This window comes from Xenia sp. Carnegie-2017, unplaced genomic scaffold (assembly GCF_021976095.1).
Source record: "Xenia sp. Carnegie-2017 unplaced genomic scaffold, XeniaSp_v1 HiC_scaffold_2, whole genome shotgun sequence".
Taxonomy (NCBI): domain Eukaryota; kingdom Metazoa; phylum Cnidaria; class Anthozoa; order Malacalcyonacea; family Xeniidae; genus Xenia; species Xenia sp. Carnegie-2017.
Genome location: NW_025813482.1, coordinates 2,779,262 through 2,800,366, shown reverse-complemented (window position 1 = coordinate 2,800,366; position 21,105 = coordinate 2,779,262). Strand labels below are relative to the sequence as shown.

Genomic DNA, 21,105 nt, shown 5'->3' with positions numbered 1-21,105 from the left:
CCAACTTCTGTGACACCGGAAGTTAGTAATAGTAAGAGCGAAAATCGACTTTAAATCATGCCGAAATTATGCTCATCTGGCTACCCTGGGTTGTTCTCACTGCTTCACATTTACAAAGATTAGAACTTAGTGCATGAAAGACTTGCACTGATCTGCTCTCGAGTTTTCTCAAAGGTTTCCTCGGTTTTCATAAGCATGTGCAAACACGAAAACATCTTTTATTTCTTTTCTAAAACAACAATAATGCTGACGTTTTAATTTTGCTGCTTAATGTATTCGTGATTGATTTGCAAATTCTCTTGGACCAAGACAGTTTTCCAACCATGCTACTAGATGACCAGTCATTGTTTCAAAATTTTTAGAGTTGATACAATAAATGTTATACTCTTCAACTAGAAAACACAAGTCGATCCACTGTGCAGGTCTGGAGAGCGGTGGGTTGTGCAAAACTTCTAATGTTGCGATACCACAGCTTTGCCGAGCAATTAGCAACGTTTACTGCCTATTCATGTGGTAAAATGTTTGTTACATTGATTTTATCCTTCTGCTCCCTCTACATTATTCTTGGGTTAGTATCATTCTTACCACAAAGTAGTTCCAGCAAATTCTAACCTTGTTGTAGCTGCTCATATTTACGCCCCTAGTTTGTCGTTGGGCCTTGCCCTTGTTATTTTTTCGTCCATTTAAAAGCATCCTGCACCCAACTCTCTTCGTCCCAACTCCTCTCAAGTACAACACCGAAGTTACGGCCCTGCTTACGATGCACTGTTTTTTCTTAATGTTTACATCCAAGTTGTTGAATATACTGCAACACTGTAAGTGGCTTAAATTTCACTGGAAAGTTCTATTTGTATAAAAACTTGGCCGAATTAAAACCAAATAAATTGTTGAATGCAGAAAAATTGTTTCACGTGTTAAATTACTACCATTCTTTTGTATTGCTTTGTACTCATACTGGATTCAATTGCCTCTGTATTCTCAATTGCCATGTTATCTTTCAAATAACCGTTGCATGCATGGCGCCAACGGAGAGAGGGCTGGGAGGGGGCTTGAGTTACCCTCTTTTTTTCCCAAGGATAAATTTTTTGCTAATATTTATATATTTCAGCCTAACTTAAAGCAAAGTATAACATGATAAATATAAGTTGTAGCCTGCTCCCCTCGTCTTTGCCTTGCCTTATACGTCAGTCCATAAAACAATTAAAATGCTCATTGTGCTCATTGTGAACGAAATGTTCGATCATAGATTACCTCTCTAAAGCTCATAGCTTATGGGGAAAAGAAGGAATCGTAGATCATTTAACTGAAACAATCAGTAGCTATTTTGTAAGCAGACACAAAAGCAGAACTTTGACAAAGTGCATGTGCAAAACGTGTTAAGCGACAAAATTTTTTTTAAAGAAAATTATTAAATACTTTGTGATTTTATTGTAATTGATTTAAATCGTCAATTGTGAATAATTTAGTTCTATCAAAAATGCTTCATTCTTGTTAACTCTTTTGAGTTTCTGCTGATCTTTAAGTTTGAAGGGTTGATATTTTTCAATCAAAATATTGACCGACATATTTTAACATAAGTGAAACAAAAGATTAAACTATTCCTTGTAGCACAACCACTACGACTCAGAGTCATTTATGAGTGGAATCGGGTCGCCTTTGTTGAGCCATAATGTCATGAACAACGCCTTCTTTCTTTTGTTTACAAACGTTATCTTGAACAAACTCATATCTGATGTTATAAACAGGGGCAGAAACTGGGGAGGTTGTAGGCGAAACTTTCCTTTTACTGGATAATGTCGATGGCTTTTTACCAATGATAACATTGATGATAACATAAACTACAAAAACAATGCAACAGGCAATACCATACCATCTGAAAACGACATCGGTATTGTAGATATGTATTAACAAGCCACCAAGCATTGCCCCACTTGCTCGTCCAAGTCCATGGTATAAACCTTGCAGTACACCTTGTGCTGATGTTGCATAATCTGGTGGGGCTGTTTTTCCAATGTAACTTGTGCAAGATGCCCAAACTGCAGCATGAGTAATGCCTTGAAGAATTTCTAATGGTAGTACATGCCAGGGATTTGATAGCAAGGAAATAAATATAAAACGTACAGCATTTCCTATCAAACCTAGATACAGCACTGGCACGTGACCAATTTTTTGAATTAAATATTCCACTTGAAAATAGCAAATGATTTCAGAAATATGCTCCAGCAATGACGCAATTCCAAATAATGTAGGTGGTCCACCTAGGTCCTCAAGATGCCAATATAAAAACGTTGCTATAAGTCCATAGCCACATCCCATGAAAAATGCAACAATTAAAAACGAGAGATAACGTAAAGTTAGAAGGACTTGTAAAAGCTGCAATCCGCCACCAGAACCATATTGAACTTGCTGTTCTTTTGGAATGAAGAAGAAACGGGTGGCTACAAGTAGAGCAAAGGACATAAAGACGAAGAAACAATAAAATGCTGGTGTATAGTTGCTACTGACAACTTCGCCGCAGACTTCATAACCTTTCATTTTGTCGATAATAAAGCCAAGGGTAAACATGGCCGATCCCCAACCCAAACTTCCCCACATTCTTTGTCTCCCGTACTTATCTTTCTCGTTCCCAAGTAATTGTAATGTTGCAGAGTCAGCAAGCGTTATAGCAGGAGCAGAAAAGAACTCTCCTATGACTGTGAGAAACAATAATACAAGGAACACTTGATGCACACCGTTTGGACTGAACACGAGAGAATTCTTTGCTTTTGGCTCTGGAGGCATCGATTTTTCTGCCGTCCTTGGACCAAGAAAATCTCTTAGCTCTACAGTGGCATGTTTTGAAATTTCTGACACATTCTTTGTCAACAGGAAATACTTTTTGCACGAAACAGGAGCGGGTTTTATGAATGCAAATGAGAATGTAAAAGAAATCCACGAAATGAGAGAAAATAACAATAAAGTCTTTCTTTTGTCAAGTTTATCAGCCAATGATCCCAGCGTTGGTGCACTTATAAACTCAACCATAGGTCTACAGCCGACTAATGTCCCACTTTGACTTGGGCTCATTCCAAGCTGTTTAAAATAGACTCCTAACAACGGTAGAAATGATCCCACAGCACCCCAGTAGAAGAAATAAAATATTTTTGACACCAAGAGTTTTTTATTTACATGATATGGATGTCTTGACGAGTCATTAACCTTTTTCCACGATTGACTTCCCTTGTTCTTTGACTCTTCCATTATTCTTTTGCATTCATATTCGATTCATATGGCTTGCAAGCAGTAATAAGATAGCGCACACAAAAGAAGGAACAAGTAATAAGCTGGACAATGCATATAAATTATTCATTTTGTTGCATTGTACCATTACAAAACATCAGTCACTTAAACTCACTTTGCAGCTTTCCAAGTAGTATCAAAAAACGTTTTGATATATTATGTAGACTATTAGCGACGTTCAAAAGTGCAGCGTAGACAAATTTCTTTTTTGGTGAAGGGAGAGGGGGAGGCACTGTCAAACAAATCAGAATTTGGTTAAATGATTACAAAAGAGGGCAATTCGGTTTAGCAGAAATCTGACCTTCTTGTATTTTAGAGATAAGACTCATAAAATAAAACTGAAATATCAATTCATAATGTAATTTCTTGCAAGAAGCTCCTACTGCTTACATTAAAAGTTGTGCATGTCTTTTGAAAAGTTTTACCATAAAAATCAAAACACAATAATACATGATTGTTATTACTTTTACCGGAAGCAGGTTAATAAAAATATTTACAAAACACAATCAAACTTTCAGGTTTGCCTCACCATTGAGTTATTGGCAGAGTTTGACAATCTTTTGCTGCTTGCATACACAGTTTTGAAAATTTTGAGAAAAAGTTAGAGTAAAATGTATAAAAGGACGGGAATTTTTTTGGTGAGGGGGTGGGTGGCTATGCCAACCATTAATTACATTTTGGGGCAGCAGTATCTGTGGGCCCTTTGATTCTGTTTTCCTAAATTATACTACAGCATGTCAATCACACCGCACAAGTTTGTGCAGAAGTTTCTGCAGTGTATTATTTGAACACTATTCACTCCGCGCTCTAAGGATGAGGTAGGTAATAACTCTACGTAAGCTCAGCTTGATTGGCGCACCTGCTGAGCGTTTTAAAGTTGAATGTGCTCTAGCTGGTGTATTTCATGAATCACAACATAAATAGCTTTACTCTACTATAGTAAGGAAATGTGTTCTCCGATATTCAAACTGAATATTGAATGTGAAACCCTAGCATTTGGACCTATACTGGATATAACAGAGAATATAAAAGAAAACACAACTAAAATGTTGAAACTAATAGTTGGAAACTTGTAATATCTTTATACGTGTTGTTCACCACTTTCAAAAACTTTCTAGCTACTTTGGATTTTACATTCATAACAAAAAAAAATTTTAATTTCAAATTTTTAAAAGTAAAATTATGGAGAAATTATTGCATTTTCTTTTATTTTATATCTTATTTATTTACAAAGATTTAACCTATAAAAATATATATACACACTTTGTGGACTGCTTTGGTTAAAGACGCGTTTAAGTAAAATAGTAAATTTTTTACGTACTAGCCATAATCATCCATTGCACTAATACCTTTTTAAAAAAATACTGCAAAATTTTTGAAAGAAAAACCACACCCGAGAATTTTGCCACCCGTCTACAAAGAGCTAATCACCTGTTCGTAAAAACTTCAGATAATATTAAAACAAGTTTTTGTTTTGAAATATTGATCACAACATTATAGCTAATAGCAGGTAGTCTTGCCAACGTTTTGGATGAAACATGTTTTTGAGTAATAACAAAAGAAAGGTTTGAAAAACATATCCTTAAAATATAAATAAAATATTCTTCCTTGTAGAAACAACTAGTTTGACCAATAGAAAAATTGCACGCTCGCTAATTGCCTAGAGAAATAAGGCTGTTTACATGAATCTGTAGTCAACGGTTTTATTATGGATCATTTTCTATCGAGATCATATTTAGATCAGTGTTTCATTATATATAATGTTTAGACAATACATCGTTAGAACAAATTTTTTTATAGCAATGTCTTCCTTGCATCATATGAAATAGGCCAGCCCTTTACTCCTTGAATGCGAAAACGCTTGCTTTCATTCACTGGGATAGCAGTAATATGGAAATAATGTCGTAAAAAATGAATAATAATTTTGCATTGTTTTAGCTGACTTTGCCTCTCTTCATAAAGAAAGGTAATCTTAAAATCATTTCTCTCTCTTTCTGAAGTTTAAGCTTTGATGAACAAAATGTTTCGACAATAATGCATTTCGGCTCTTATATCATTCAATTTCATTTTCATCAACTACGCATGTCTGTTTATGTCTTGCTTCTGAAATGACGTACTTGTATTCTGAATTAGCTATATTGGATTGGAACAAACTTTTATTCCAGTTGGAAATCTCAATGTGGAAAGAGAAGCAGAGCAAACTCTATTCCATATGAAACAATTGTAAAATTTACGTTCTTTATTTCAGCCGAGGCCAAATTTAGCTAAAAACAAATTCAAGCTATTTTATTTGTTTGACCAAGTCTACTGTAACATCCGCTAGCTCATATGATAATAAACTCTGCAGGTGCTTTGCTTTGCATCAGCAGTTTTCTTTACTAAACTACGCCTTCTTATCATTAATATCTTTGAACAGAAATCTTTCTTATTCTTCAGATCGGAATATTTATGGCAAAGTGCATTTTTATTCTTTTTCTATGGACTCTGTCAGGTAAAGATAAATAAGTCAGAGAACAAAATTGTATATATTAAAGCCAATGTATATTTTTTCTTTTGAATTGAGATCGCGCTCGCTTTATTATTTTTTGAAATATATGCCAATACTATTTTTAAGTTCGTGTTTATATGTAGGTAAGCCAAAACATCTTGATATTTTATTTCTTTTGCAGTGGGAAATAGTAATGGAATTCAAGAAAGTAAACAAACAAGAATTACAGTTGAACCTGAACCAAATGCTTACACCATTTCATTCTTTAAGTTACCAAATAGAGCTACCAACGAAATCTTAAAAAGTCATAGAAAAAGGGATAGCGATGGTATAGAGAAAACTTTTGCATGTTTTTTTTATGAGCTACACATGAGTATACTCTGTGATCTTGATATTCTGTAAACCACTAGAACTCCTTATGATTATGCTTAACCATCACACCACAATTGCCTTATATTTTAGAAACAGATGATTTTTTATCGGACAAAATGAAACCAGGCATAATTTGGCTACTCTTCAAGTTTTTCGAATGAAGCAACAAATGACTTTGCCTTATATCATACCAAGCATATTATTTTAACATGATATTTTTTTCAGATTTGTCTGCTCATGAGAAGATAAAAGAAGATTTCCTTAATAGTAGCACTTCTAAAGTTGTGCACCCACTCAAAGAACGTAAACAAAACATTAATTTATCGACTAATATCACCAAATCTATAAATAAAAATACGATATTGGAAAAGGAAGAAAAGAGAGAGAAAGGTCTTTCAAGGGCTGAAAATTCACAAGACGTTGACCTTGATCGAGGCAAAACGACAATTAAAACGTTGGAACCTTGGAGTCTTGGTCCACTTCATAACATGATACATTTTAGTGGACATCAACTTAGAAAAAATGAACAGTAAGTGTATGTAAATCCCATTACCGCAAGCCTTATTAAAACAATATAACTAAAATATAGCCACATATTCTATTTGTAGTAACTAATCATATGAAATATTATAATGAAGCTGCGTAACAATATTACATGCCTAGGATATTTGGTGTCAGAAATATTTTACGTTTTGCTACAGCTGTACTTGGACTGGAATTTGAAGTGCATTTTGATCATAGTTTGTTACTCGTTAAATTTAATTTTGTTAATCGAGCTTGTACAATGTAATTTTTTATCGCTTATTTGTTATACTTGTGAATTGATCCTGACTTACTCATTAAAAAAAATGACATAGACTGACATAGTCTTTTATAATCTATATACTGAATGTTAATTTGAGTATTTACTGAACTTTATCTCTCCTCAATGTAATATAATTATGAAGAGCGCATAAAGATGTTGCTTGGATCAAAAGGTTTATTCTTAATGGAGAATTTTTAGTTTTCATGCATGAAGATAAAATTTACTAGGGAGCACGCGTAGATAGATGTGCCGTAATTAAGATTTTGTCATTTTTTTTGCACAATTTCATTCAGCACAGCGGAATCTTATCAAGAGGGCAGTATTAACCATCCTTCGCACACAATGTACCCAATGTGCCATCAATGTCCCAGAAATTCGTCGTACCAAGACTGTGTCAATAAGAGAACATTGAAGAGATGCAACAATGGACTGGACAATATTTGTTATACTAAGAGCTTTCAGAGTAAAACACGAGGACTTATTTATGAAATGGGTTGTTCAAATCATAAAATGTGTCAAAAAGCAAAGGCCAAACCCTGCAAAGGTGAGATGGATGTTCGCAAAGGTTGCTTTCTTGTGACATAGTTTTCGTCAATCAACATTATTTTGTGATTTCTATTCACAGGAGAAATAAAGAAATGTTTTGTTTGCTGTCAGTTTGATGGATGCAATGCACAAAGACACAACTATTCTTATTACCAAAATCGTAAAGAAGATGACAACCTTAAATATTCAGTGTTTGGTAATGCAGCACAATCAGTAACGTGTGATTTCTTTTTAGTGCTCGGAATGACGTTGCTTATTTTCATCATGCAAAAATAATAAAGGTAAATCTTTAATCAGATTAATCAGAAGATTGGATGAATAAGACAAAATTTTGTTAAAGAAACGAGACATGCGTGTATAATCTCCAGTGAGCTAATGAAATACACATTAGCTACACATTCGAATTATAAACGATATTTATCTTCCAATAACTTAATTATCGTGAGCACCATCGATTGGCTGATTAATAGCATGTAATCAATAAGAATTTGACAATAAATATTTATTAACTGTCAAAACAAAACGCAGTTATAGAAAAGTTACAATTATCTACTTCCAGAGAAACCATATTGAGAAACCAATATGTGGGATGGCCAAAATTGATGAAATTATAAATGAATTTTGTTTCATGTTACTGAAAAATGAATAGATCAAGGATGGACATCAAATTACCAAGAAAACAAATACAACAATTAAATGAATAGACAATGTTTATCAGTCACGTGTTTTGTTAAGAATACATGCAGTCTTAGCATTCTATATACACATTTTATAATTAGCCAGCTTTATAGCTACTAGCTTGAATCTTTCGCTTCCTATTTTCATCTTCATAGTTTGGCCTGAATTTCACTTTTCAGTAATGTTCACATCAAATGTGACATGCTTTTCAATGGCCTTGTTACAGATTTTCAACATAATTTTCATGCTTTTGTCGTATGGTCAGCGGTATATCTTTCAGCTTCGTGGTTACTTGCTTACGCCTTTTTTTTAAAAGCTCATCAATCAACGACTTTTTGTATTTTCGCCATTTTCGTTCTAGCAAAAAACATTTGAAGGCTTGTCTTAGGCCAGGATATGACGACTCTAAATTTACGCGCAGTCTGCTTAACTCTCGCCCTCCGTCACGTCTTTGAAAAACAATTTGGTGAACAAGAAGACACTCAACCTGAGTAAATTAAAAGATATTCATTAGACTAACTAAAAATGTATAACGTATCGTCAATTCGTTAAGGTACAGGTTGTGTAGAACCACAACCCTGAGAGTGAAAGAACAATGGAATTTTTCTCATGTTGGTTGAAATTTTGTCATGTTGGTTGACACTTATATTGTGAATAAGGAATTTTGCAGTCCCTGAACACAAAAATATTTGCACACTGAGAGTAAGAAAGTTGCAGTAATGCGCTACTGTAGTCATAAAGGTTAGCAATGACAGAGAATCAAGCAGTGCTAAATAAATAACATGTTTCTGATATAAGGTTCTTGTTGCCGAAACAAAAATCTTTCTTTACCTCGTCATCACTAATTATAAATATTTTACTGAGATCTTCGCCCACTCCAAAATATCCACCAACATTAATTGTCATTAAAACCAAATAACGCTTTTGCAAGGTCTGATTTTTTGACAAAACTGCTGTTTTTTCAGGTGGCACTAGCGAGAGACGGCATTTTCCAAATGGTAATTTTGTTTTGACTGCAATAATCTCACGAACTATCTTGCATCTCCCCGAGTTCACAAAATATACATAATCAACTTCTTTCATTATCATCTGGAAAAAAGTTCATCACACTTAAGAGTTCTTCTTACGGTAATTATTTTTAAAACGTAAATTCATCTATAAATTTATCTTCATCTATAAATTCATCTAAGGTGCATACAATCACCAAGTTTCTTGTAATAATAATAAGCCAGTAAGCCGACTTTGACGAATATTTTTTGTCTGCTGTGCACTGGCGTAGCAGCACAAATGGGGACCCGTGGCAAAACATTCAAAGCTCCACTCCTTCGATTACCATATTAAAATGCAACAACCACCATCATACAATACCATTAGTACGAATCAATGATAATGTACTTTTAGCCTCAAAGTATGATTGGGCTGTTTAGCCTTTAAATTTAAATTTTTTACAGGTAAGTTTATGCCGTGCAAGTTTCCTGTTTTAATCCATTGTATAATAATAATCTTTTAATTTGATAGGGGTCTCTTTAGACCAAAGGGCCCGGGGGTTCGCCTACCTGAGCCCACAGTAGCTACGCCAGTGATGCTGAGATGATTGGTATAAGAGGAGATTACATCTTAATTGCAAGCTATAACATTATTTCTAAAACTCCTTTTATTTCGTCTAATAGTTATATTGATTCATTTAAAATAGTCGAGTGTCAGTTACAGCATTCTTACCGAGTTTTTGGCATACTTCACAACTTTACAGTGTGTAGAAGCAGAGCGTATTTCTTGTAAAGACCAATTTTGGAAGTAACATAACTGTTTGAAGACTTTTAGTTTCTTTTCATGGTCGAATCGTTCGCTTTTTTTCATTATCTAAATTTTACAGAAATGAACATAAAAACATTTGCATCAATGTATCTGTTGAAATAAACAGTGCATATCATATAAGCTCATACCTGGTTGAAGTCGTCTCGATCAATTTTTAAAAACTCACAAGTAGTTTTACAGACGACGGTAGCGGTACGTGTACTGCTTTGTAGTAGCGCTACCTCCCCAAACGTATCACCTTCCGACATTTCGCCTATACACTAAACAAGAATTTCTGTTCAGCCAGATAACTATTTACGCGCAAAATATCATACCCAGTGGATGAGTCAAAATTATGTCATAACAAAGCAAGAGAGTACAAGGGAGTGGGGTAAGGTAGGAAGCACGTGTATAAATTTTCTGTTTAATAAAAGGCCAAGTATGTAATCTTGCTTGACATGCATGCTCCCTTAGCAAGCAGCAAGCTCAGATAGCTAAGCATGATTCTCCCCAAAACTGAAAATCTGGAAAAAATATTGCTTTTATTTTAAAAGCATCCAACTTTTTTGATGTGCACTCTGTAATTGAACCCCCCCCCCTCCCTTAAAAACTCTGCCATCTGCAAATATGATTTCTTGCTTCTTTCAAACTATATACGTGGTTCGAACGTAAAAAGTATACCTGGACATGCTTTTCATTCGTTCTGGGATCTTTCTCTTCTCTTTGTACTACCACAGTACCAGATACGATGAAATAAAATGAGATGCCAACATGTCCTGCATGGTGAAAAAGAGCACGTTGTCCAAAAACTGTTTTTGTACAGACTAACAATGGGTCACATGCAAGTTTTACATCATTAAGTGCCACATTTGAGTAATAGCGCTAACTATATTCATTTTCTGTTAGCGAGCACTAACAAAAAATTCAATGAAACTGCATTCTACCATGTGCTACAACAAGCTGTACGTGAATTTAATTTCAGTGTGAATTTCTTGTGAAAACAAAATATTTCTAAAAAAATGAATGATAGTAAATACCCTAAAATTTAAATACCAGGAATAAACCTTGGCTAGGCTATTGATTATAATATGATTATAATATCGGACAAAAGTAGAAAATATAATCAGTATGCGTATCGGCCATCATCACAACCTAAAATCTATAAGATGGCTGCGAAATGTTTTGCTCGAGAAGTAAAAGTTTTGAAACTCATTTTTCCTGAAGTGCTGGCTAACAATTTACCTTGCTGTATTACTATTCTTCCTCTCTCAAATTTCTCATACAAGAGCGCTCTCGACAGCTCTGTTTTCATTGCAAACGAATATGGTTCAAATGCTTTGATTTTCATTACCAACTTTTTCATTAATGCCAAATCGTGTAAGTTTCTTTTCCACGGTAATTTCACCAAAGCAGACTTTTCTTCCGATGACAGTGATCGAATTGAGCGATTATGACACTTGAACGCTGAAAAGTGTCAATACATTAGTCACAGATGACATAATTAAGCCAGGACTGGATTAAGAGGTGGGCCTAAGTGACGTCTACAGAACTAATGCCAATCATCATGTAGGACAAAAAGTGTTGAAATACGATTAGTTCCTGACCTCAATGATATTGCAGTTTAGTCAATTATAATACCAGGTGAAATATACGAATAATAGCTTTTGAATAGTGCAAAGGATATTAATTCAACAATGTGGTAAAAGGCTTTTTGTCAAAACACTCAGCTCAACAACCTACAAATGATAGGGGTTATAAGACAGCCCAACGAAAATGCAAAACGTATTTAGCGAAATAACGTATTGCTAAGTTAATGAATCGATAAAAATGTCCAAGTCCTCCCCCAATTGTTGTGATTTGGCAAAACCACTGGACTGTACTAGTAATCGTTTTATACCTAAAAAAGGTTTTTTCGACCATGTTCAACAATATTGCTGTCGACAAAAGCATCAGTGTAAAGATCAGTAAATGAGAATAGTAATGTACCGTATACAACTTACCACTGACATTAAAGGTCGGTCGCCCATCGTTTGCCGTAATTTTCTTTAATTGATCATCTTGTATCTCTTCATTTGCATCTTTCATCCACTTGCAATTTTTTCCTACAATGTTTCCCACGGTTTTGAATGACTTGTGTTTTTTACTTGAAGTAGTAATGTTTCCCAAGCGCCGATTTTCTGCGTTGGTATCATTGTCCTCCTTGATTGGAGGCAATTTTATGTTTTCTTTTGAGAACATTCTCAAAAACTCATGTTGCTATTTGATTGAGAGACCATATTGTCTAATTATTTATGACGTCAAGCTAATTTACAAATTGAATTTCCGTCAACGTTACTAAAAGACCTAAGCTACAAAAGTTAATAAAATAATTTTTACTTTCAATAATTAGCTAATACTTTTCTCCACAAAGCATCGCCTTTTGCAGGATAACATTTTTTGGACAACAAAAAGCTAAATGCAATAAAGAGATGTAGTGATATGTATTACTGTTTGCTTTATAATATCATACAAGTGTGTAATCCACAATTCTTGCCTTATGAAATACTTCAAGTAAAAAAGACGAAGACAATGCTTTAAACAAATTGGTTTTTAGGTTTTCCAGAATACAATAAATAAACTCACCAAAGCCGAAATTAATTGGCAAAATTTCAAAGTAAAGATATCGTGTAACTTATTACAAACAAATTTTTACTTTTTTGTTTATGAATTTTTAATCAATAAAACTTAAGTTCTAAATTGTTTTTAAATTTAAATAAATCCAAAAATAAGCTGATGTATTGAATTTTCCTAACCTGAATCGGCTTTTATAAGTAACTAGGACAATAAAGTAATATTTTACGTAATTTAGATTTTTACTACAATTTTAAAATCACATGACAGAACTACACATCTTAAAGGCACTCCATGTAAAAAATCCTATTCAAACGGTGTATCTTATTTGTAACGGTTGTATGCCTCATTTTAGTGCATATAAAATGAATTCGAGCATTATGATTTACTTAGAAATGTATTCTAACTAATTTGCTGGATGCAAAAGCCCACATGCTATAATAGCGCATGCTTGAACATATACACAAATTTGTTAATGACATCACAATTAATGCGCACGGAAATCATTTGTATAACTGAGGCGAAAATCAAAAAAATTTTTAATCATCTAAAATGTCAGAGAAATGTCTACCATCAACAGAGGGTGAAACAAGATCTCCCTTAGAAAAATGGAGACGTGTTGCTAAGCGTGTTTGTTTTCAGAAAAAATGGACTAAACAATGTATAACCAAAACACTAAATGTTGCAGATGGGGAAGGGATGGAAGAAAAAGATGTTCAGCAAATTCCATTCGATGCAAATAGTAAGTTAATTTCAACTTTCAAACTGTCACACAGTTACGTCAGTAGTTTAAGTTACTCGATCAAAATTGAAATTCTGAAATTTAAAATGTAATTAGAAAACCGAATCGTACACAATCAGTACATGTTCTTCAATCAAGGCACTTGATTACAGTGAATCTTGGACTAGATTCGTTTTGCACTAGACCTGGTAGGCCACTAGCGAAGCCAGCCTGCCCATTCCAAATTTTTTTACAGATTTGTTATTTTTACTGTCATTGATATAAAATTCGGACAAGCTACGCCAAAGACTTGGATAAGTTCTGCCTTTAAAATATTTTTATTATAATAAAAATTTTACAATTTTTGGCAAACAAAGCTCGAGAAAGGGAAAGCAAGGGAAAATCCTCATGCTTTTCGAACATAAAAATAATTTCATCAAAAAAATCAACAAAATAAAATGCATTTAAATAAAATTTGCAGGTTATAAAGCGTGTGTTCAATCAGGACGACTCAATGAGCAAGCCAGAAAACTGCTTTTCAAACCTCCCACCGAACGCACATCGAAAGACGTAGAAGAAATATTTCAGGCTCTAGACAAGCTTAAATGTTTTTCAAAATATTCCCGTGCGGTAAAACGAGGTCTAGCAAAGTTTGTTTACTATGAGGAATATTCAAAAGATAGAGTGATTGTTCAACAAGGTACCACGTCATTAAAAAAAATAAATTTCATATTTAATTCATGCCAGGCATGTTGCCAGAACGACAATTGAGGGGAATATAGTCATATGTTCATTCTATAATGCCTAAAAAACAATGGATTACAAAAGAAACTAATACGGGATGTCATGCATATATGGTCCCCCAATTATCGTTCTGGCTATGTGCTTATTTGGTACCTTTGATAAATATATACTAGGTATAAGCACAGTGAAATATCATGGTAATAGTCAAACCACTATGTCGTAAACTAATTCATTTCCTTTAATATCAAAAGCTAGTAAAGCAATCAATACTATATTCAGAGAGCAGAAAGGAAGGGCAGGAGCATGCCCTCGCAGTGTCCATAAAAAAACAATTTGTTTGACGAAATTCATCTTTTTGAGTATATTCTTGTACTATTATTCTGCCCCTCCCACTTTTGAACAAGCCCCGAAGTCAAGTTTATTGTATTTGTTTTCTTTCACGTTATTTCAAGAATATTTATTATTTTTCAATCGAGCGTAGGCAATGATCCTCACGAAACACAACACAAAATGTGTTGAAACTTGGAACTTTGTATTTTCTTGTTTTAGGCTATCCTGCTCTTTCATTTTATTTCATTCTTCAAGGCTCAGTGAATGTGGTTATAGAGGAAGCATACATGAAGCCAGGAAAGAAAAATATGATAGTAATTATAAATATTTGGATTTCAAACAATATTAAAGTTTGGTATTCACGCCAGCATAAGAACCTGGAGGGTGTGGGTGTCTACCAGTAAACCGTGCATTATGGGGACCTACACAGGTTCCAGACCCCCTTTTACAGAGATACTTGTTACGTAAAATTTAAGGCCCCACAAAGTGCAAAGCTCTGCTTACATAGACAAAACATATTTTTTTTGGATAAAATCACATTTACTTAGCAATGAATTATGTTAAGATTATTGGCGAAATTGTCGCTGGCTATTCATTTGGTGAGTTGGCTTTGATTCACGACTCATTCAGAGGAGCTTCGGTAATTTGCAGGGAAAAATCGCAATTTTTACGTTTGGACAAGCACGATTTTGATCAGGTATAGAATGAATGTCATAGAGGAATTTAGTATTAAGAGAGAAAAGAAAGAGGATTCATAATCTTCTTCATCAATAAAAATCTTTAAGCATTGATTTCTTTAGGTTCTTCGTGAAACGTACGAAAAAGAATGGAGTTTAAGAATGAGCTACTTAAAAGGAATTCCAGCTTTTCAAACCTGGTCAAAGCTTGAGCTAAGATCCGCAAACAATGCTTCAAAAATCGCACACTACCCGGACAACACTGTAAGTAACCAAAAGTATGTTTAATACTGAAAAATCATTAACTATAAAGGCGCAAAACGCATTGACGCAATACATGAAGTACAAACTTAAATCTTCAATACTTTTAATCGAAGAAACATTTTGGCAAAATCATGCCATCCTTATTGTGAGTTAAATGTTCAAGCGTTTATAGGTATTGCAGGAGCGTAAAAGGCTGCGAATGGGGCTCGAAAACCCGCAGCTTTCTATACATCGTTCACAACTCTTTTTAGTAAAAAATTTCTTACTGCAACAATGTTTTTGCGAAAGTATGAGCCTAAAACAGCAGAATAACCTCAAATTGTACAAATCGATCCCGTAAGGCGAAACTAGAGTCACATAGCTACCTATATTCATTTTATTTATTGATCCTCCGGATTGTAATATTTCTAAAAAAATGAAATGCAACTGTCTGAATTTTTTGAAACCGTTATCAAAAACAAATGACGGCTATAAAATAATTAAATTTTTGTTACATGCATTACGACGTGATTTTTCTCATTTGTTGACTAGCGTTGTGCGCGTTTTCCTTTTTAACTTAAGCCTCGTTAAATTGCTTTTGGCATTTTACAAAACTTGAGCTGTTTTTCTTGGGCGATTGCTTTTAGCTTTTTTGCTAAAATTGCGTTAAGTGGACAGCTAGAATAGTTTCAAAGCCAATGAAAACGCACTATTCTCCCGGTGTGACGTCATAAGATAAAAAAAGAGCTACGATAAAAGAGCTTCAATTTGCTGTTAAAGTTGTTTTACAAATATTTACCTGTTACAGGTTCTGCTAGATGAAAATAATACTGATAAGTCAGAAACGGTGTATATCATAAAATCTGGAAAGTGTGTTTTGGTTAAAAAAATTGAACTTATAAAAAGGAATTTGCCGTTTGGTCGGCAAAAGTACTTTCTAGCACCAGAACAAAAAATTGAGAAGCCCAGCAGATCAAAAGTCAATGAAAAAAAATTGACTTTCTTTGTGGTCGTCAAAACACTTAATCCAGGGGACTATTTCGGCGTAGGTGAACCAATGGAAGATTTGTATGTCATTACAAAAGAAAAGGTAATGTAGATACACCATTTTTTAACATTAACTACATATGCTACATACTTCATTTCAACTGCAAGCTTTTTTCTATGACCTTCAAAGCATTTAGGCATCCACTGGTTGAATTAATGGTTCTTCAAGAGTAAAAATCATGAAATTACAATTCGGTTCACATTCAAGAACGGATTCATTTTTTCTTAAAATATACAATACGAAAGTGTATCGAAAAACAAAAAATATATGACATATTATATTAATATGAAAGCTTTTCTAGGAAATATGAAGTTGCTTTCCTAACATTCGTGTTTCGACAAATAAGCAGTTAGAGAAACAATGCTTGTCATTGCGAAATGTTGAAGAAAAGCTTCTTATATAAAATGAGATTTGTTTATGTATTACCTTAAAGGCTGAGTTAATGTTGATCCCAAGAATTATATTACAAATACACAATCGTGGAAAAGTCATAAAGGACATGAGGGCTGCTCTTGTAGTAAACAGTTGGAAACGTGAAGAAATTTTCAATTCGTTTATGTTAACGAAAAATTGGGATGTATACAAGAGAGAAGAGGCACAAAAAATTGTTCAACGAAAACCAAAATTAAGATCGACAAGAATTGAAGATATACCAACGCATATTCGTGAAAACCATCCCAATTATTTCTCATTTTAATGGGTAATAAATTGAACAGTGATTTGTATGAAGTGTTTGGTTAAAATCATCTACTAATGTTCTGACATCCTGTCAAAGCTTACTAAAATAGTGAAAGAAGTTTGGAATTACCATGAAAATGATCAATATAATAAAATTATTCCTTGGAATATATATATATGTTATTTACTGACTGGGAGGTCCGTACGGAAAAAATATTTTTTAAATACGGACTGACCAAAGCGTATAGTTCAAAATCGCCAAACTTGCGTTATTGCAAGTTAGTGCCTCAAAATTTACGTCGTTGAGTGGTAACAGAAATCGTTACTAAGTTGGGAAGCCCTCCCATGCCCACCCTTCTTACGCCATTGCTTATAACAAAATCAAAAAAGTCTTCCCTAAAACATGTTTTATCAACAGTCTCGCATGACGCGTAACTTTGCGCGTGTAATATTTGGCTTCAAAAAATTAGTAGGCTTTTTATTACAGATAGTCATCCATCTATTATAGTTCAGTGGTTTTAACCCAATGTCTTTTGTTATCTTAATTATGGCAACTTGCTCTTAAACTGAAACCCAATTATAAAGATGATCAGATATTGATAAACGATATTCAACTTAATATATATTTTAGAAAATCTATTTTAATGTAGCTATAACGAACCATGTTCCGATGTTATTAGATAAAAATCGACTTAAAATCATAAAATTTATGCATCTTACCGTACTTTCATATAGCTATCATTAGATACGTAGAATTACACATTATCGACTTAAAAAAGACGTCATTTGTGGCAATAGATAATATTTTCAGAAATCACAACAAATAAAAAATCTTCTTATGCCCGTAGCTTTTGTCTTTGGACGTGAATTAATCAATCCACTGTTTTCGGCGTCTGTGCTCACTGGGTTATCTGTTGAAATGATGATTTTGGGTTATTGTTATCATAAGCGTTTTTCAAAATGTGGAAAAAAGCTCATTATACTATATCACTATATTCTCGCGTTAAAAGCCTCCCTAATGCGAGCAGTTTTCCAATTGGGTCAATAAGACAAGTATAGTACTTCACATGAAATCAATTACGAACCCTGGTTATTTCGGTAGACACCATGTTAAACTGTAAAACCATTGTGCTGTGCAACTAGGCGCAGGTGCTGTATATTTGATTAGATTACTGGTTGCAGTTAGCCAGCTCACGTCTCCTATTGGTCAGAAAATGCAGTTGACTGGCTGCCTAATTATGAGTAATACGATATACGTCAAACAATAAATTTTAATGTTGCTCGTACAGTTTGTACCCTATACATTGGTATATACCAGATGCTAAAATATTTATACGTCAGCACAATTTTGAGAACTTTTGATAGAGAATTGTCTGTAAATTTTTTATACACCCTGTATTGCCTTATTAGCTATTTCTCGAAAATGAAATGAAATGTTTGAATTTGTTTTAAAAATGAATGACAAAGACCAGAAAATTTGCGAAACGTTTCTACATCGCACAACGAAACGTTGTAGATTGTAGATACATAATTTGGAAAGAAAATTCATTATTTAATATGTCTGCTTTTCGCATCATTCGCTAGATTTCCGCCTGGTGCACATTCGGTGCGATTTTTGACGATTATTGAATTTTGTTAGATACACAGCTTAGTTCCACAAACTTTACCAGTTAGCCAGCGGACAAATGTCAAAAAGAAATTCAGTACGAGTATGAATGCACAGTATTAATAAAATAAAGAAAAATTAACATATAAAGCAGAAAACTTGAAAGTTAGTGGGCAGAAGTCAGTTTCTTTAACTCTCTTACATGTCTTGTAACGTAGAGCGGGAGGCCTTGACCTAATAAAATCAAGGTTGGGAAGATAGAAGACTTTCCAAGTCTCCTTTGCCTTTCTCCCAATGCAGCATTGATTTAGTTGCGTCTCATTATAACGACAACCATGACATCATCCAGATCCAGTATTGGGATTCGCACACCTGCTCTTTAAATCAATTGTCCGCGTACATGTTCTCATTCGTTATTTAAAAATGTTTACTTTAATGTCTGTGAGATAAACATCATTAGCTAACTGTGTTTTCCTATACTAAATTCTACTGTTTTAGTGTAATGTTGTACGTTGGTCTATCTGATCTTACAGTATTCAATTTGAAAACAAAATTCAATCATTTTGTTTCATTTTTGTTTTGAGATAAGGCAATATAGGTTGATTTAATTGCTGAAAGTGAAATTTTACGAAAAAGGGGTGCAGCCCTTTGGGATGGGAATTGATTTTCACTTCCCAGTTCACTCATAAACTAATATTTACTTCCCCTGGTAAATCCTTTAAACTAGTCCATTGTCCAAAGTCAATAGTCTAGTACAGGTTTTAGCACATGCCCCTGGTAGGTGCAGTCGTGAAGACTGTTGGTGTTGGTGGTCGAAATGCCAGTTAACCTCAACCTTCTAAGCTCTGCACTAATCTACATGTATAAACATGTACCTGTCTAAAGCTGGCAGAGCACCATCAAGGAGTTAAGCAAGTGCTGAAGATGTTCAGGACGTTACCACATTATATGAACAGCTGGAAGTGTTTTAATTAAGACAATACATTATTATGACGTCAAACCTTAGTAATTTTAATATAAATATAACTGTAAATCAATAGAATAGTCATTCCTTGTACTGAAGATAGCATAATGTTTAAATGTTTACTTGTTTACAACAATGTTTACAGAATGCCAAAACATGTTTACTTTGAAAAATCTTGTTGTTCACTTGAAATGCCTGATATATATAGTGTTATTAAGAAATCTATGTGAAAAGCTGATTCTAAAACACAGTCAGTGTTTTACTGTTTGCAGATTATTCACTATGTAGTGTCAATGTAAGATGTTAAATTATATTCAGTGCTAATTATATTCAATGTTAAATTATATTCATTGTCCGTGAACTGGGGCTGGCTAACCATCGCATTGATATTACAATATACAGCAATTGTATATGAATAGCATGGATATAGGGAGTATATCAACAAAACTAGCAATGTCAAAGTTCAATTAAATGAAATGAAATGAAGATACGATCTTCGCAATTTGCTGGACAATTTAAGCAACTGTCTCATGAACCTGAAAAATTCAGGAAGATCGTATCTTCATTTAATTTCAAACACCGCACTGCATAAAACATTCTTTCATAAAACAATTTTAATCTCATTACCTTCTTTGTGTTCATTCGACTTCTCGCTTTGATGGCTTAAAAATAAAATATCACCAACGTTGACATAATTTAACTTTCGACCATTGCCAAGATACGTTACTTCATGTGCACACGATGCAGCAAACTTGTTGGAATAATTGATACGAAATAAGAAATGATAAATATTTGTCTTTAAAGTTATTCTCTTGCTGAATACGCCATCTTGTAAATTCAAATGATATACCATTGTAGTGTGTGTGTAATCATCGGTGAAATAATCATCCCAAAGGCTTCGAGCTGGGGCGAGAAGCAGTTCCACTGAAGCAATGTTTTGGAAACTACGTTTTGTAGTATGCCATATAAAATCCACTTCAAATTCGTCGTCCATAACGTCGTATAGTGATATAAATAATGTTACATATTGTTAAAAGGTCTATGTAAAATGCACAGCACAAATGTGCTTCGCGAGGTTCTGTCAAATGATTAAATGAAATAAAAACAACTTGTCTAAAGTCATATGATCACTTTGTAACGGATGATAACACTTACGAAACACAATTAAGTGATCTCACTTGCGCCCACATAGAGCAGACGCTTGAAGTGTTTTATGACAGTCTTAAACATATTTGATACTATTCAAAGCACACAACACTCTGGAAAGTTAAGTACCCTCCACGATATGTTGTACAGCTGGATTCAGGAATTTCGCTAGTACCTTCCCAAACGCAGCTGTAAATTATATTCACGTATTTAATTGTGCCCGACTGATTTCTTCTTGCCCAGTTGTTTCAAACCAAACTAATTTCTTATTAAAGCTACTTCTGAATCAAAAGTGAGTGAATTGCAGAGTAAATGTGATTTCCCATCCCGATCGGACGTATTTACAAAGAGTTTTCGTATTTCAAAGAGATGTATT

At 34.0% G+C, this 21,105-nt stretch overlaps 4 protein-coding genes across 7 annotated transcripts; 1 reads left to right on the top strand and 3 right to left on the bottom strand.

Annotated features, from left to right (window-relative positions):
* Positions 1-1,359: 1,359 nt before the first annotated feature.
* LOC124440036 (major facilitator superfamily domain-containing protein 6-like) lies at positions 1,360-3,543 on the bottom strand. The gene has a single exon (XM_046990363.1). The coding sequence runs from the start codon at positions 3,238-3,240 to the stop codon at positions 1,630-1,632; it is 1,611 nt and encodes a 536-aa protein (XP_046846319.1). The 5' UTR covers positions 3,241-3,543; the 3' UTR covers positions 1,360-1,629.
* Positions 3,544-4,772: 1,229 nt separating this feature from the next.
* Positions 4,773-8,204, top strand: LOC124440591. 4 transcript variants are annotated; one of them, XM_046990990.1, is made up of 7 exons: positions 4,773-4,844; positions 5,716-5,770; positions 5,949-6,095; positions 6,365-6,668; positions 7,238-7,488; positions 7,570-7,771; positions 8,050-8,204. In XM_046990990.1, the coding sequence occupies exons 1-6, from the start codon at positions 4,818-4,820 to the stop codon at positions 7,764-7,766; spliced, it is 981 nt and encodes a 326-aa protein (XP_046846946.1). In that variant the 5' UTR covers positions 4,773-4,817; the 3' UTR covers positions 7,767-7,771; positions 8,050-8,204. The 4 variants fall into 4 exon arrangements, with proteins under 4 accessions (XP_046846946.1, XP_046846945.1, XP_046846948.1 ...); XM_046990989.1 differs by lacking the exon at positions 8,050-8,204 and having other exon boundaries at positions 7,570-8,013; XM_046990992.1 differs by lacking the exons at positions 4,773-4,844; positions 8,050-8,204 and adding an exon at positions 5,230-5,245 and having other exon boundaries at positions 7,570-8,013.
* Positions 7,978-11,340, bottom strand: LOC124440461 (cyclic nucleotide-binding domain-containing protein 2-like; the record flags this gene model as incomplete). Its single annotated transcript, XM_046990854.1, has 6 exons — positions 7,978-8,655; positions 9,000-9,257; positions 9,888-10,028; positions 10,109-10,243; positions 10,644-10,738; positions 11,205-11,340. Coding segments are annotated over 6 exons (1,032 nt in total), but the record flags the coding sequence as incomplete, so codon positions are not given.
* A 6,273-nt stretch (positions 11,341-17,613) lies between these two features.
* LOC124440732 lies at positions 17,614-21,102 on the bottom strand. Its single transcript, XM_046991164.1, has 2 exons — positions 20,211-21,102; positions 17,614-17,924 (listed from the first exon to the last, which is right to left on the bottom strand). Exons 1-2 carry the CDS (start codon positions 20,575-20,577, stop codon positions 17,821-17,823), a joined length of 471 nt encoding a protein of 156 aa, XP_046847120.1. The 5' UTR covers positions 20,578-21,102; the 3' UTR covers positions 17,614-17,820.
* Between the last annotated feature and the right edge of the window lie 3 nt (positions 21,103-21,105).